Here is a 13,499-nt window from a genome sequence, read left to right as displayed (position 1 = left end):
ATTATTTGAATTCTTATTTCCTTCTTCATTAATATTTCATTCATTCTCTTTTTATATAAACACAAACACACTCTTTGAACATCTCATTTCAATAATTATATCACTTATTCATTCATGAATAAATCAACAGATAACAATTTATTAAGTAGTGTTATAATAATAAAGTAATTTTACTTATCTCTATTTATTAAATATTTATAAAATGATAAATAAATGTCTGATATAATAAACCAATAATTGTACACAGATAATGATTGTTTAAATAAACTCTTTTAAATATTTCTTATCTTTCAAATTTAATTTTAAAATAGAAGTTATATTATAATTAATAGAATTTATGATAATTTCTAGTTCAAAGTCTAAACAGATTTATTTGTTTTAAAAAAACTTTTTTTTATTTTATTATTCATAAAAACTTTAAAATTATTAAATGGAAAATAAAATAATTCAAACATCCACACTTTCAATAGAAAAAATAAGAACAGCTATTACTAAAGAATTTAAAACGTGTCAAGATGTTGTAGAATTTTTCATTAACCAAGAGGAAGAAAGGACAAACAAAAAGATAAACAAAGGTGTTGGTGATGGCTATGAAATTGCTCTAAAATCTTTCTATAACAAAGTACATTCACTAGGTGTTACAAAAAAGTCTTTTGAAGAATATTTTCAATGGTTTATTGGTGGATTAAAAAATGCAATGAACAAATTAATCAATAACAACGATGGGAACTTAGAAAAGAATCAATCAACTATTTATATTCCAATTTCAAAGTCTGGAACACCTTCAACAATTCAAATAAAAAGATGGGAAATATTTGGAATATTAGCTTGTTCGTTCTTTAATGTTCAATGGGATAAGAAAGTAGAACGTATTGGAAATCTTTCTTTTGTGTACATTTCTACGAATAGTCGTATTTCAATTCAAAGACTTATTTGTATCTTTGCTTATTTCCATGTGATGATTGAAATGGATGAAAAAACACTTCAAGAAATTGTTACATATGAACGAGTTATTCAAAAAAAACCATATGATTGGGAACACAATGAAACCCCAATTAAAACATATCCTTTTGTTAGTGGGGGTTTAGAAATGTCTGAAATGAATGTCCATGTTGACTTTGCTAATAAATATCTACAAATACATAAAATTGTACCAAGTATAACTCAAGAAGAATTACTTTTTAGTGTTAGACCTGAATGTTTAATTTCATTAATATTATTTGAAGTATTATTAGATAATGAAGCAGTACTTATAAAAAACACACTTCATATTAGTTTGAGTGAAGGATATCAACAAACATTTAAATGGATAGGTTTTTGTAAAAATCAAATATTAAAACAACCAAATATAATTCTAGCCATTGACTCAGTAATTAATAGTTGTTTTGGAAAAGAAAATATTGACAGGGATTTAAATAAATGTATGATTGGGTTTCAATGTGCTGGTAATAAAATTGCCACAGGTCAATGGGGATGTGGTTCATTTGGTAATGACCAATTATTAAAAATGGCACAACAGTATATGGTTCTTTCAACTTTAGGTTTGGAAGCTTCAATACATTGGATGAATTTTAGTCGATATAATGAATTAAATGATTATATGGAGATTTGTAAAAGCAAAAAAATGACAGTCAAAGATATTTACTATATTCTTTGTTCATTTGATGGTGATAAGAATACATTTGTTGATTATTTTAAACAACAAGTTCAATCTTTTCATAAATAATTCATAATTGAATTAGATTTTTATTATGCTGTCAAAAAGAATTTCAACAAAAACTTTCAAACAAAACTTCAACAAAAAATGTTATCTTAAAATTAAAGAAATTTATACAAAAAAAATCAGTTATAAATTTGATTTAAAACTAAGCATGTGGAAACATTGGTTGACATTGTTGATGAGGTGGTTGTGCATTAGCTTGTCCTGGATCTAATGGCGGTTGTTGGACTTGTCTTATTCTTTGCCTACACCTTTCACACCCATCAGCTATTTCAATTAATTGACAATTAATTCGTAGAACATCATCATATTGTTTTTTTAATTCATCTAATTGTTGTTGAAGGTTGACAAAAGCTTCTTTACTTTTCTGTCTACTTTTACGAGCACTTTCTTTATTTTTTAGTTTTCTTTTAATTTTATTTAATGTAGCCTTTTCAGTTTTAGTTATTGTCCTTCGATCTTTAAGTTCATTTACATAATCTTCAAATTCTTCAACTGTCATTGAAGCTAAATCCTCTTCTGAAAGTAGTTTTTCATATGTAATGTTTTGAAATTTTCTCTTTCTACGATGTAAAGGAGTATAAGCTTGATCAGTAAATTGAGGTTGAGATGTATTAGGAAATTGAGGTTGTTGTGGTGTTGGAGGAAATTGAACCACTTGAGGAATATAAGGTGAAAAAGACTGATACGTAGGGTATTGAGACGTTCCTGCTGAAAAAGAATTTTCTTGTCTTATAGGATTTGGAGAAGAATAACCAGAATAAACAGAGTCTTCAGGAGAACCAGATGTTGCCTCTTGTTGTTGATGACTTCGGTCCATTTTCCTGTGATTTTTAAGATTTAAAAAAATTTTAAGATTATTATTGTTATAATTAATAATTCTATTTAACCATCACATTTGTTTCTTCTCTATCAAGTATTACCTTTCATATTTTCATTTCTTCTTACACTACAAGTATCTATATTTTTATTGTATAGTCTATCATTATTAAGTTCATCTCATACTCATCAACAGCTGAACTACACGTTTGCATCACGCGTCTACTCACGTGTTAATAAAAATGACATATATAACAATATAGTACTTAATTAATTTGAATAATATCGTAAAGTTGTTGTAATTTAATAACTATTTCATTAATGCTCAAACGTTCTTTTGGATTTTGTACCCAAGATTGTTCAATTAATTCAAAACACTCTGGACTAACATTTTCTGGACAATCTAACCTATTTCCATCAGCAACAAAATTAGCTATTGACCATGGATATTTAAAGAGAGAACCTTGATAAGGAGCATTCCACATAAGTATATGAAGCATAGTAACAGCAAATGAATATACATCTGCAGGCATTTTGTATTTATCTTTTTTTAATATTTCTGGTGCCATATAAACAGGTGTTCCAATTCCTTTTGTGAATGTCATATTTGTCATTAACATGTTAATATTTCTAGAACTACCAAAGTCAGTCAACTTACCATTAATCTCAACATTTTTTTCTAATGAAATAGCTAAAATATTATCAGGTTTAATATCACGATGTAATATTCCATTTGAATGAAGATACTCAATTCCTTTAGCAGCATCTAAACAGAATTTAATTTTCAATTTTTCATCAAGTGGATTGTTTTTCATTCTTTTTTCAATTAAATCAGACAATGAACCATATTCTGCAAATTCAGTTACAAAACATAATTTATTTGGAATCATTACAGCACCATAAAAATGAACAATATATTCATTTCTAAACTTTTCTAACATTGATACTTCATCTTTAAATTCATTAATCATATTTTCTAATACCTGTAATTTTTTTAACTTTTTAATTGCTACTTTGTTCCCTTTAAAGTATCCAAGAAAAACAACTCCAAATGACCCTTCACCTATTATTCGTTCTTCAACAATATCACTAGGACTCAACCGACAACTGACTTCAGTCATACAATCAATTGAAATAGTTACTGTGTATCGTTTACCAGTTGATAAATTATCAATAAGTATTTTAAAAATACCAATAAGATGAACAGAACAATGAGGATTTATAAAAACTTCAAGTTCACATCCTTCCTTTTTTTTTCAAAATGATTTGAAGTGGATTTGTTCTTATTGAATAGTTTTCATTTAAATTATCTTCTTTAAGAAGTGATATTTGAGTTGTGTGTTTTGATCTATTGGCTATACAAAGCAATTCTCTAGTCTCTTTATTAACAGGAATTTCTGTTGTTTTTGTGTCAAATGTTAGTACCTTCTTATTCACTAAAATAGGACATTTCTCATTTAATTCAATCCAATGAATATTTGAGTATTTAATTTCAAAATGAGTACATGTTTTTCTTGTTTTATTTTGGAGATTCTTTTTATTAATATATAATAATATTTTATACAACCCAAAGACAACTAATATAAATACTGTTGTAATAATAAAAATTAATAATATCACAATAACTAATATAACCCACCAAACAGGATGTTTTTCACAAGATAATCCATCATTACTTGGGGTATACCAAAAAGTGCATGAAAAACAAACAGAATGAGCTGCTTCTATACATCCTTTTACTTGATTATAAGGTACACAATGACTTTCATTTGTTAAAATATAATTATGTTTACAACCTTTACATCGTTTGTTAATTTGATTACATTCAGTACAATGTTCATCCACTTCAGAACATAAATGACATGTAAAATTTTCTAAATAATAACCTGATTCACAAAGAGAACATCCTTTATTAGTAATTTCTTCACAATGAGTTAATTCAGATATTGGAGAACATCCATAAGTAATATTTTATAAAAATTTTTAATACATTCAGAACATTCATTTTTCTTAATACATGTTTTACAATTATCTATACATGCTCGACATAATATTCCATCTCTGTAATATCCATCTTCACATTTTAAACATTTATCGTTAGAATGTGGAATTGTTTGTTTACAATTTTCAATACTTTTAATAATACTAATACATGAATTTTCTTGAAGACTAAATCCTTCATTACATTCATAACATATATCAGCAGATTTAACACATTTTTTACAAGGATAATAACATGCATCACAACTCCCATTCTTATTTAAAAAATAACCATCAGAACAAATGGCACATCTTCCTTTATTAAATTCTTTACAATTTTCTATTGTTGGTGTTGATTGACATATTCCATCATCAAAAGTTGAGTCTAATTTTAAATATGTTGAATCATCACATAACGAACATTTTCCATTTACTGTACATAAACTACAATTACTTCCACATGAAACACAATTAGACCCATCAAAATATTTATCAAATTCTGTACAAACAATACACTTACTATTAACACTTGTTTTACAACCAACAGACTCTATTGGTTGACAACTCTTTCCATTTACAATTACTTTTCCTTCAGGACATTCTAAACATTGAATAGTTTCTGTTTTATCATTATATAAACATTTGGAACAATCATTTTCACAAGAAACACAAGACCCCTCCTTAAGATAAAATCCATCTTGACAATCAATAACTTGTTTATTTGTAATTTGGTTTGTTGATTGTTTTAATTCACATTGGTCATTATTTTTTATATAACTATTATTTATACTACAATGAATACATACATCTGAAGAAGAACATGTATCACATCCATTTGGACAATTAACAGAACATTTTTCCATTGAAGGTTCTTGAGTTTTACCAGGAGGACAAACTAAACATATTCCATTATTCATATATTTACAATTACTTGTTTCAATACATTTTGTTCCACTTACAATATAATTGTCAAAACATAAAAAACATTTTTCAGAATTGCAAATCTTACAATTTGATGTACATTCATTACAAGAATTTCCAGTAGAAAAAAAACCTTCTTCACAACGTTCACATAATCCATTCTTAATATATAACTCACAATGTTCTATTGTTATTATAGGGTCAGTACACTCTCCATCTTCTTTTGTTAAATATCTACATATTTTACATTCAGAATTTGTATTTGATAATAACCCAGTTTTACACAATCCATATGAACTTACAACTGCATTATTTGTTAAAATAGTTATACCTAATGAGTTGTCAACAAATAAAAGTAATGGAGAAAGAGAAGTTACAATAATTGAAGATGAATTTCCAATTGACTCTACAAGAACAGAATTAAGAGTACCATCAATAATAAAAGAGGTATAAGATTTTATTAATAAATCATGATATGAAACATAAAGAGTAGCTTGTCTTAAAAGGGTAATCAAATTATATCTTTCATCAGACTCAAATGAGTACGAATTTACTGAATCAATAATCAGATAAGTTGACACTATTGAGTTGGAATGACCTGGACATGAATAATCATGCAAACCATTTTCATCTAAATAAGAATTATCAGGTTGAGGATTACATACTTTATTTGTTAATCCAATTACAGAACAAATTAAGTCATTTCCTGTTCCAATTACAATAGCTTGTTTATCACAAATAAAATTTATATTATTAGAAGAGGGTAGATTAATTTTACGATACTTATTTAAAATAAAATTAATTGATATTGAATTTGGAATAGAAGGAATTCTCATAATATTTAATGGAGTTGTTGAATGATCTATTGTTATAAACATTAAGTTAGGATCTGTCAATGGATTGACAATAGACTCAATATCAATTGTAGAAACAAAGATTGAAATAATAATTGGATTCATTACATTTATACTTCCAAAAATTAAATCTCCTTTATTTATTTCAATTTGTTTAACATCCACATTTAACCTACTTGTTGTTTGAATCAATGTTGAAATAAAAATATTACTATCTGATTTTAATGTACTTGTTCCTAATATTTGAAGTTCTTTGATTGAAGCATAATTTATTGTTTTAAGTTGACTATTTTGATTTAAAATCGTTTTAGATTGAGAAATAACATTCGTAGAATCATCAAATAATAATGACCCATAAATATTTATTGTTTCAATTAAAATATTGGTATTTATTGGTGATGATATTGTGACTGTACTCTGTTTCTCAACAATAAGGTTAGTGACTATTAACTTTCCATCCTCAGAAATACTAATTATAGAATTTCCTGAAATAGTTAATATATTGCATTGAAGTATTCCATTTATTGTTATAGATTGTTCAATAGAACATGACTCACTTGTGATTGAACCTTTAATAAGACTATTTTGATATTTTATCACAGTTGAATTCCAATAAACATTTTCTTTATCATAAATACTATTATTTAATATTAAATTAAGTGCATTTGAGTAAATTTTACTGACTATTTCACAATCACTCAGGTCATATTGGTCATTAGAATAAATACACTGACAATCTATTGTTGATGTATCTTTAACATACCTTGTAAAATTTCCATTGTTACACCCAACTCGAATTGTGTTTGGTATTCCACTTGACTTAAAATACCCAATAAATAAAACTGAATCAGTACTAATTTGACTAACATCAATATCAATTGCATCCCATTCTCCAAATACATGAGTCATATTAAAATTTACAGTTGGAATAATTAATTTATTGAAATAAACATCATTACTAATAATAATTCTTTTGTTTGGTAATGTAGTTGTTCCAGTTAAATTAATAAGTTGATTATTTTCTATTGTTAAAGGAAGTGTTCTAGATTCAAATATAAATGAATTCCATTGATACCCTTTAGTAGAGTCAAGTTTAATAATTGTTTGGTTTGCAAAAATAGTTAAGTCATATAAACTACTATTATATATACAATCAGGAAAAACCATTCCAAAGTTAATAACTGATGCTGTTGATGTTGTACTTGGAATATAACATCTACAATCATTTTTTATTGAAAGAGTTTCATTTTTACACATTACATATCTTTTTAAATTAGGCTTTGAACAAACTTCATAAAAAGTACAACCACTTTGTGCATCATAAACATTTACATTACCATTTGTGTTGAAAGCATAACTACACCCACTTTGAATATTTCTCTTATTAACATATAACTCTCTCATAACAGTTGTTGTTGATATTATTTGAAGATTAAGATATGGTCTATTAGTATAGCTTTGGTATCTGATATAAAAACGATCATATCCATTTCCAATTATTACTGCTGGTGTGTTATAAACATAAATATTATTATTAATTCCACTCACAGGAATAGAACTTCGTTTAAATATACCAACAAACCCTTCTTTAATATTTCTCAAATAAATAGAGAAATGTTTATCAGGTTGAGAAGGGTACATCCATACAGTTTGAATTTCAGTTCCTAAAACAAAATCAACAGCTTTTTCAGCTTCATTACTCCCTGGATAAATTTTATAATAAGTTTTATTTTCTCCACAACATCCTGAATTAAACTGAAACCAATCAATCTTATTATCATAATACTGTGTGAAACCAATAAACTTTCCACAATTGGTAGATATTCCCCATCGAATTTCATTATCATTGCTAACATACCAACAACTTCCATGAACAAAAGAAAGAATAATACTAATGAAAATAATAAAAAACGTCATGGCATTTAAGTGATTATTAAGAATTCCATTTCTTTGTTTATTTTTTCTTTCTAAAAAGTAATGAATTTTCTGGTTAAACTTTTCACCTTTCTTTTTATGAAAAAAAAAGACTATTAATACAATTCTCTTTTTCTCTTTCTTTATTTTAAAAAGAGAAAACAAAATAATAAAATTGGAATTATTCTATTAAAGAAATAACTAATGGATGATTAAATAATTCCTCAAATGTCATTCGTTCTTGTTCTTTAAATTCTAACATTCTTTTAATCAGCTCTATTTTTGAATGAAATTGTTCATTTGAAAGAATAGATTTAGGAAATGAAAGTGTTTTATTTGTTGAGTATGAAGCTTTTACTTCATCTGCAGTTTGTCCAAATGGAAGTTTATTTGTAAGAATCCTATAGAAACAAACTCCCAATGGATAGATGTCATGATTAATTGACAGTGGTAATCTATGACTTGAATTAAAGTCTTTTGATTTACCTCTAATTAAAATAGATTCATTAGAAAATGAACGACAATTTCCAAAATCAGATAATACAAGTCTTGGTTTTGTAACAGAACAATCAACCATAAAATTTTCTGGTTTAATATCACCATGGATAAACTCTTTTTGAGTTTGAAGATATTTTATGGAAATAATCATTTCATTAATGAAATGATTCATTTCCTCATTTGAGAGACTTTGTTTTAATTGTTTTCTTTTGTTTAAGTATTGATCAAAATTATCATTTTCATAATAATCAAGTAATAAATATAATGACTTTTGTGCCTTCTGTTTGAGGTGTTGAAGCTGAGAAGAAATAGAATACCAAGATGATGCAATTCCATAACATTTAATAATACGTTGATTATTACATTGTTTTAATACAATAAATTCTTTTTCAATTTCAACTTTCTTTGAACAGTCTGTTTGTTTTAAAGCATAAAATTTTCCATTGTATCTTATTTTTATAATAGTCCCATAAGCTCCATTTCCAACAATATTTAATGGAATGCATTTTCTTAAATCAAATGAATCAAATTGATTTTCTTGTAATGCTTGCTGAATAATTTTTAATTGTTTTATTTCTCTTAATTGTTTTATCTTAATAAAATTAATGATGTCAGTAAACTGTGTTGATTTAAATATTTTAATAATATCAATAACACTTTCTTGTATTTTTCTTTCATTTAAAATACCATTTAAAAAACTAATAGGAGTTACTTTAAACGTTGGCCTAAAATCATTTGCTTCTGAACAAACAAAAATCTCATTTAGTTCAAGATTAACTTTTAATTTCATTTGTTCTATATTATTACACATATTAATAAAACATGCTATATGACTACGTTCTTCATCTTCTTTTATTTGGACATTTTTTAAATATTCTTCACAACTTATTGATTGACAATTTTCACAAACAATCCAAATTTCCTTTGACCCATTAAAAATCCCACTAATAACATTTTTTACTGGAAGAAACCATCTGTAGAAATTCTCCCAATTTTTCATTTGACTCACTAAACAAACCATTTTATTTTGAATATCTTGTGAATACTTTTGAATATTATATCTTATAAGTACACTATCTCTTCCATCTGTTTTTGTTACCCAAACCAGTTGACATGAAATGGTATGGTCTTCATTAGAATAGAATAAATGAGGATCAACATAAGCAAATTGTTCAGTCAAGTTTAATTCAACATGTTGCATACCAAACCACAAAACAAGATTTAATCTTATTTAATCACATTTTATTTTTTATCTTAAAAAAAATTTAACAAAAAAACTTTTATTTTAACGAAGTTGATTAATTTGTATGGATCAATTAAACATAGAAGCAACAACTCTCTTTGGAATTGGTTTTTCTTCATCAGAAACAGCATCAAATAATGTAAAGTTACGTTCTAAGTTTTCATTTACTTTCATAATAGAAGCAATATTACCACAACGTGAACAATAATTTGGTGCGGACCACACTGTGACCAATTTATTTTCAAATTGATATTTATATCCTTCCATAACTAATTGGTGTGCACGAGCAATCAATTGTATATTGTTAATTTGACAAAAGTCATCAACTGGTTTCTTTCCAAAAAGATACCCAGCTCCTCTTGAACTTACTCTCATTCCTTTTTCATTCTCTTCAGGATCAGACCACATTAAGTCACAGAAAGATCCCTCATGTGGGACTTCTTCATTACGATCAATACAATATCTAATTTGATCTATTGTTCTTAATGTAGGTGAAAGTCCTCCATGGACACAATAAATAGAATTATCAATAACAGCAGCAACACTAAAATAATCAAATACATCCATGAAAATAGTCCAAGCAGCAGGATTGCCATACTTTTGAATGCACTCATCATAAAATCCATAGTCTTGAGTAATCATTCGTGTTTCGTGATTACCTCTCAACAAATGAATTCTATCTGGATATTTTACTTTATGTAATAATAAAAATGTAATAGTTTCTATTGAATATATTCCTCTATCAACATAATCCCCCATAAACAAATATTGAACATCTGGAATATTTCCTCCAATTTCGAAAAGTCGTAATAAGTCATAGAATTGACCATGAATATCTCCACATACTGTTACAGGTGTTTTAATTTCAAGAACATTTGACTCTAATGCCATAATTGCTTTTACTGTAAAACATAATTCTAATAAATCGTGTTCACTTAGAATATCACCACCTTTCACTTGTTCTATACACTTATCAATATCCATTCTTTTTTATTGCTCCTTTTATAAAGTTCTTTTTAAGTTCTTCTTTTTCACTTTTTGAATTTTTAGTGTTTTTTTAAAAAACGAAAAAACTAACAAATAGAATTTTGTCAAGAATAACAAAAATCAATCAATGTAATTTCACAATGGATATTCCATTCACAGCATTTTCTGTTTTATTCCAATCACCTAGTCTATACCTCTTTCCTATTGCACAAACTATGGCTGAATGGTCTTTTGTAACATCAATAGAATTAACACATCCCCCAACATTAACCTCACCCAGAAGTTCTAATGAAAGTGTTTCTGAGGATTTAAATGAAGTGGGCATGTTTATTTTCCACATTTTTACTATTCCTTCTACTCCTCCACTGAAGATAACATCACTATATTGAATAGCACATAATGCTGTGACTTGTTTATGTGCTGCTTCTAATATATATTTTGGTGTTTTCTTTGATACTATGTAAACTGACAATGTTCCATCAAAAGATCCAGCAATATATGTTGTTTCATTTAGTAAACTTACACATTCAATTTCATTATAAGCATTATAAATTAATTGAGACTCTTCTGCTACTTTAAAGATTCTTATAGATTTATCAGAAGAACCAGTAACACAACGCTCTTTAGATAATGCATCAATACAATTAATATTTGATCTATGTCCATACAATGTATCCATTAAACTAATATTTTCAATATTCCATACTTTAACACTTCTATCATAACTACAACTATATAATTCATATGTTCCATCTCTAAAAACACATGAAGTAACAATATCTTGGTGACCTTTAAGTGTTCCAAGTAACTGATATTAGAAGAGTCATAAATAAGGATATGATGATTTTTAGTTGTAGCTACAATATATTTATTATCATGACTAATTGCTAATGATAAAATTTCAGGTCTTATTTTTGTTTTATCAATACAAGGAACAGTAAGTTCTCCACAATATTGATTAGTAATTATATCATAAATCATTATTTTACCATTTAATGATGCTACATACACTTTATTTTGATCATTTTTATTTATTTTAACAGCTGTACATGCTTTATTTAAATGTCTTGTTGTTTTAGTTATAACTGTAGAACTTAAATGAAGATCATCTGAAAGTGATGTTTGTTTTTTGCTTTGATCAATTGATTCATTAAATAATGTTTCTAATACACTTTTAGGTTTTGTTTCTTCATCAGTAACTCCAACCATTAATCGTTCATGTTCTTTTTTAATATCTTCAATATGTTTTTGAGCCATAGTAAGTCGTTGTTTATCAGTGTCTTCATTACTATGATTATATTTAAACTCAGTTTGAATACGTTCAACTCTTTTTTGTGGTTTAGGTTTTTCAGTTGCCAATCGTTGTTTGAATGGTACAAGAAAAGGGTCACTCATGAATGTTCAAACTCTTGGTATTAACAGTTCGTTGCAAATAAACTATCGTTGTTTTTCATTATTTTTGTTATTTCTTTTTAAAAAACCCTAATTTTAATTTCTGTTATTTAAAACATAAATAAATTATCAACGTGGCGTTGTGTTGTAAAACAAAAAGAATGAAAATGCACCACGTCAGACTTTGAAATAAAAGATATGAAGATGATAGAAATATCATTTGATGGATAAAGAAACTGAAAAGAAGTGTGAATGCAATGGTGAACATTGTGGATGTGAAAGTGGACATTGTGGATGTAGTGATGAACATTGTGGGTGTGAAGGTGGACATGATGAAGAACCAATGGAAGAAGAAGTCAAAGAAAGTTTTCCAAAGACAGTTGAAGTAGAAGGAACTGGATATGAGAAACCAACTGATGATTGTTTGTGCACAGTTGATTATACAATGTTAGATGGTGATAGAGTTATTGAAGAGAAAAAAGACTTTAAATTTAAAGTTGGAGATATGCCAGTGATTTGTGAAGGATTTGAAAAAGGTATTGAGTCAATGAAATTAAATGAAAAGTGTACATTTACTCTTAAACCAGAAGATGCATTTGGAAGTTGTGGAGATAAAGAAAGAAGTATTGAGCCAAATAAAGAAATTACATTTAAAGTTACACTTAAAGGAATGGAACCTGTTCCAACACCATTTACAATTGCACCAGAAAATATAGTTAAACATGCAGAAGAAAAGAAGGCACAAGGAAATGAAATGGTCAAAAGAAAATTACAAAAGAGAGCATTAAGATGTTATTTAAGAGCACTTGATTATCTTGATAATGATTATAGAATTCCTGAAGATCAAAAAGAAGCAGCTAAGAAGATTCAAACAATATTATTTGGTAATATTTCAGCAATGCATCTTCATTTTAAAGAATATGATCAAGTCATTGAATATACAGATAAAGTTCTTGCTGTCGATGCAGAAAACTTAAAGGCATTATTAAGAAGAGGAAAGGCTTATTTAGAAAAAGGACAAGTAGAAAAAGCTGAAAGTGATTTTAATAAAGTTCTTTCTATTGATCCAAATAATAAAGAAGTTAAATATGAAATGAATGGAATTAAAAGAAAGAGAATGGAAGAGGAAAAGAATGATAAAAGAAGATATGCCAAAATGTTTAGTGCATTA

At 26.9% G+C, this 13,499-nt stretch overlaps 8 protein-coding genes across 8 annotated transcripts in view; 2 read left to right on the top strand and 6 right to left on the bottom strand.

Annotated features, from left to right (window-relative positions):
- Positions 1-430: 430 nt before the first annotated feature.
- On the top strand, positions 431-1,726 carry EHI_051940 (poly(ADP-ribose) glycohydrolase, putative; the record flags this gene model as incomplete). Its single annotated transcript, XM_648307.1, has 1 exon — positions 431-1,726. The coding sequence occupies one exon, from the start codon at positions 431-433 to the stop codon at positions 1,724-1,726; it is 1,296 nt and encodes a 431-aa protein (XP_653399.1).
- A 104-nt stretch (positions 1,727-1,830) lies between these two features.
- EHI_051930 (uncharacterized protein) lies at positions 1,831-2,690 on the bottom strand. Its single transcript, XM_648308.2, has one exon. It carries the CDS (start codon positions 2,538-2,540, stop codon positions 1,866-1,868), a length of 675 nt encoding a protein of 224 aa, XP_653400.1. The 5' UTR covers positions 2,541-2,690; the 3' UTR covers positions 1,831-1,865.
- A 115-nt stretch (positions 2,691-2,805) lies between these two features.
- EHI_051920 (protein kinase, putative) lies at positions 2,806-3,660 on the bottom strand (the record flags this gene model as incomplete). Its single annotated transcript, XM_001913535.1, has 1 exon — positions 2,806-3,660. One exon carries the CDS (start codon positions 3,658-3,660, stop codon positions 2,806-2,808), a length of 855 nt encoding a protein of 284 aa, XP_001913570.1.
- An 813-nt stretch (positions 3,661-4,473) lies between these two features.
- Positions 4,474-8,211, bottom strand: EHI_051910 (protein kinase, putative; the record flags this gene model as incomplete). The annotated part of the gene is made up of 1 exon (XM_648309.2): positions 4,474-8,211. The coding sequence occupies one exon, from the start codon at positions 8,209-8,211 to the stop codon at positions 4,474-4,476; it is 3,738 nt and encodes a 1,245-aa protein (XP_653401.2).
- Positions 8,212-8,389: 178 nt separating this feature from the next.
- Positions 8,390-9,907, bottom strand: EHI_051900 (protein kinase domain containing protein; the record flags this gene model as incomplete). Its single annotated transcript, XM_648310.1, has 1 exon — positions 8,390-9,907. The coding sequence occupies one exon, from the start codon at positions 9,905-9,907 to the stop codon at positions 8,390-8,392; it is 1,518 nt and encodes a 505-aa protein (XP_653402.1).
- Positions 9,908-10,018: 111 nt separating this feature from the next.
- Positions 10,019-10,933, bottom strand: EHI_051890 (Serine/threonine-protein phosphatase ppe1, putative; the record flags this gene model as incomplete). The annotated part of the gene is made up of 1 exon (XM_648311.1): positions 10,019-10,933. One exon carries the CDS (start codon positions 10,931-10,933, stop codon positions 10,019-10,021), a length of 915 nt encoding a protein of 304 aa, XP_653403.1.
- A 127-nt stretch (positions 10,934-11,060) lies between these two features.
- On the bottom strand, positions 11,061-12,331 carry EHI_051880 (WD domain containing protein; the record flags this gene model as incomplete). The annotated part of the gene is made up of 2 exons (XM_001913534.1): positions 11,061-11,744; positions 11,798-12,331. The coding sequence occupies 2 exons, from the start codon at positions 12,329-12,331 to the stop codon at positions 11,061-11,063; spliced, it is 1,218 nt and encodes a 405-aa protein (XP_001913569.1).
- A 220-nt stretch (positions 12,332-12,551) lies between these two features.
- Positions 12,552-13,499, top strand: part of EHI_051870 (70 kDa peptidyl-prolyl isomerase, putative) — a gene marked incomplete at both ends in the record, with an annotated part of 1,140 nt that continues 192 nt past the window's right edge. The window contains one exon of the mRNA XM_001913533.1: positions 12,552-13,499. This exon is cut by the window's right edge and continues 192 nt beyond it. Within this exon, the coding sequence (XP_001913568.1) occupies positions 12,552-13,499 (948 nt within the window).

Source organism: Entamoeba histolytica, genomic scaffold (genome assembly GCF_000208925.1).
Source record: "Entamoeba histolytica HM-1:IMSS scf_1104750517067 genomic scaffold, whole genome shotgun sequence".
Lineage (NCBI taxonomy): Eukaryota > Evosea > Mastigamoebida > Endamoebidae > Entamoeba > Entamoeba histolytica.
This window is presented reverse-complemented; position numbering and strand designations above follow the sequence as displayed.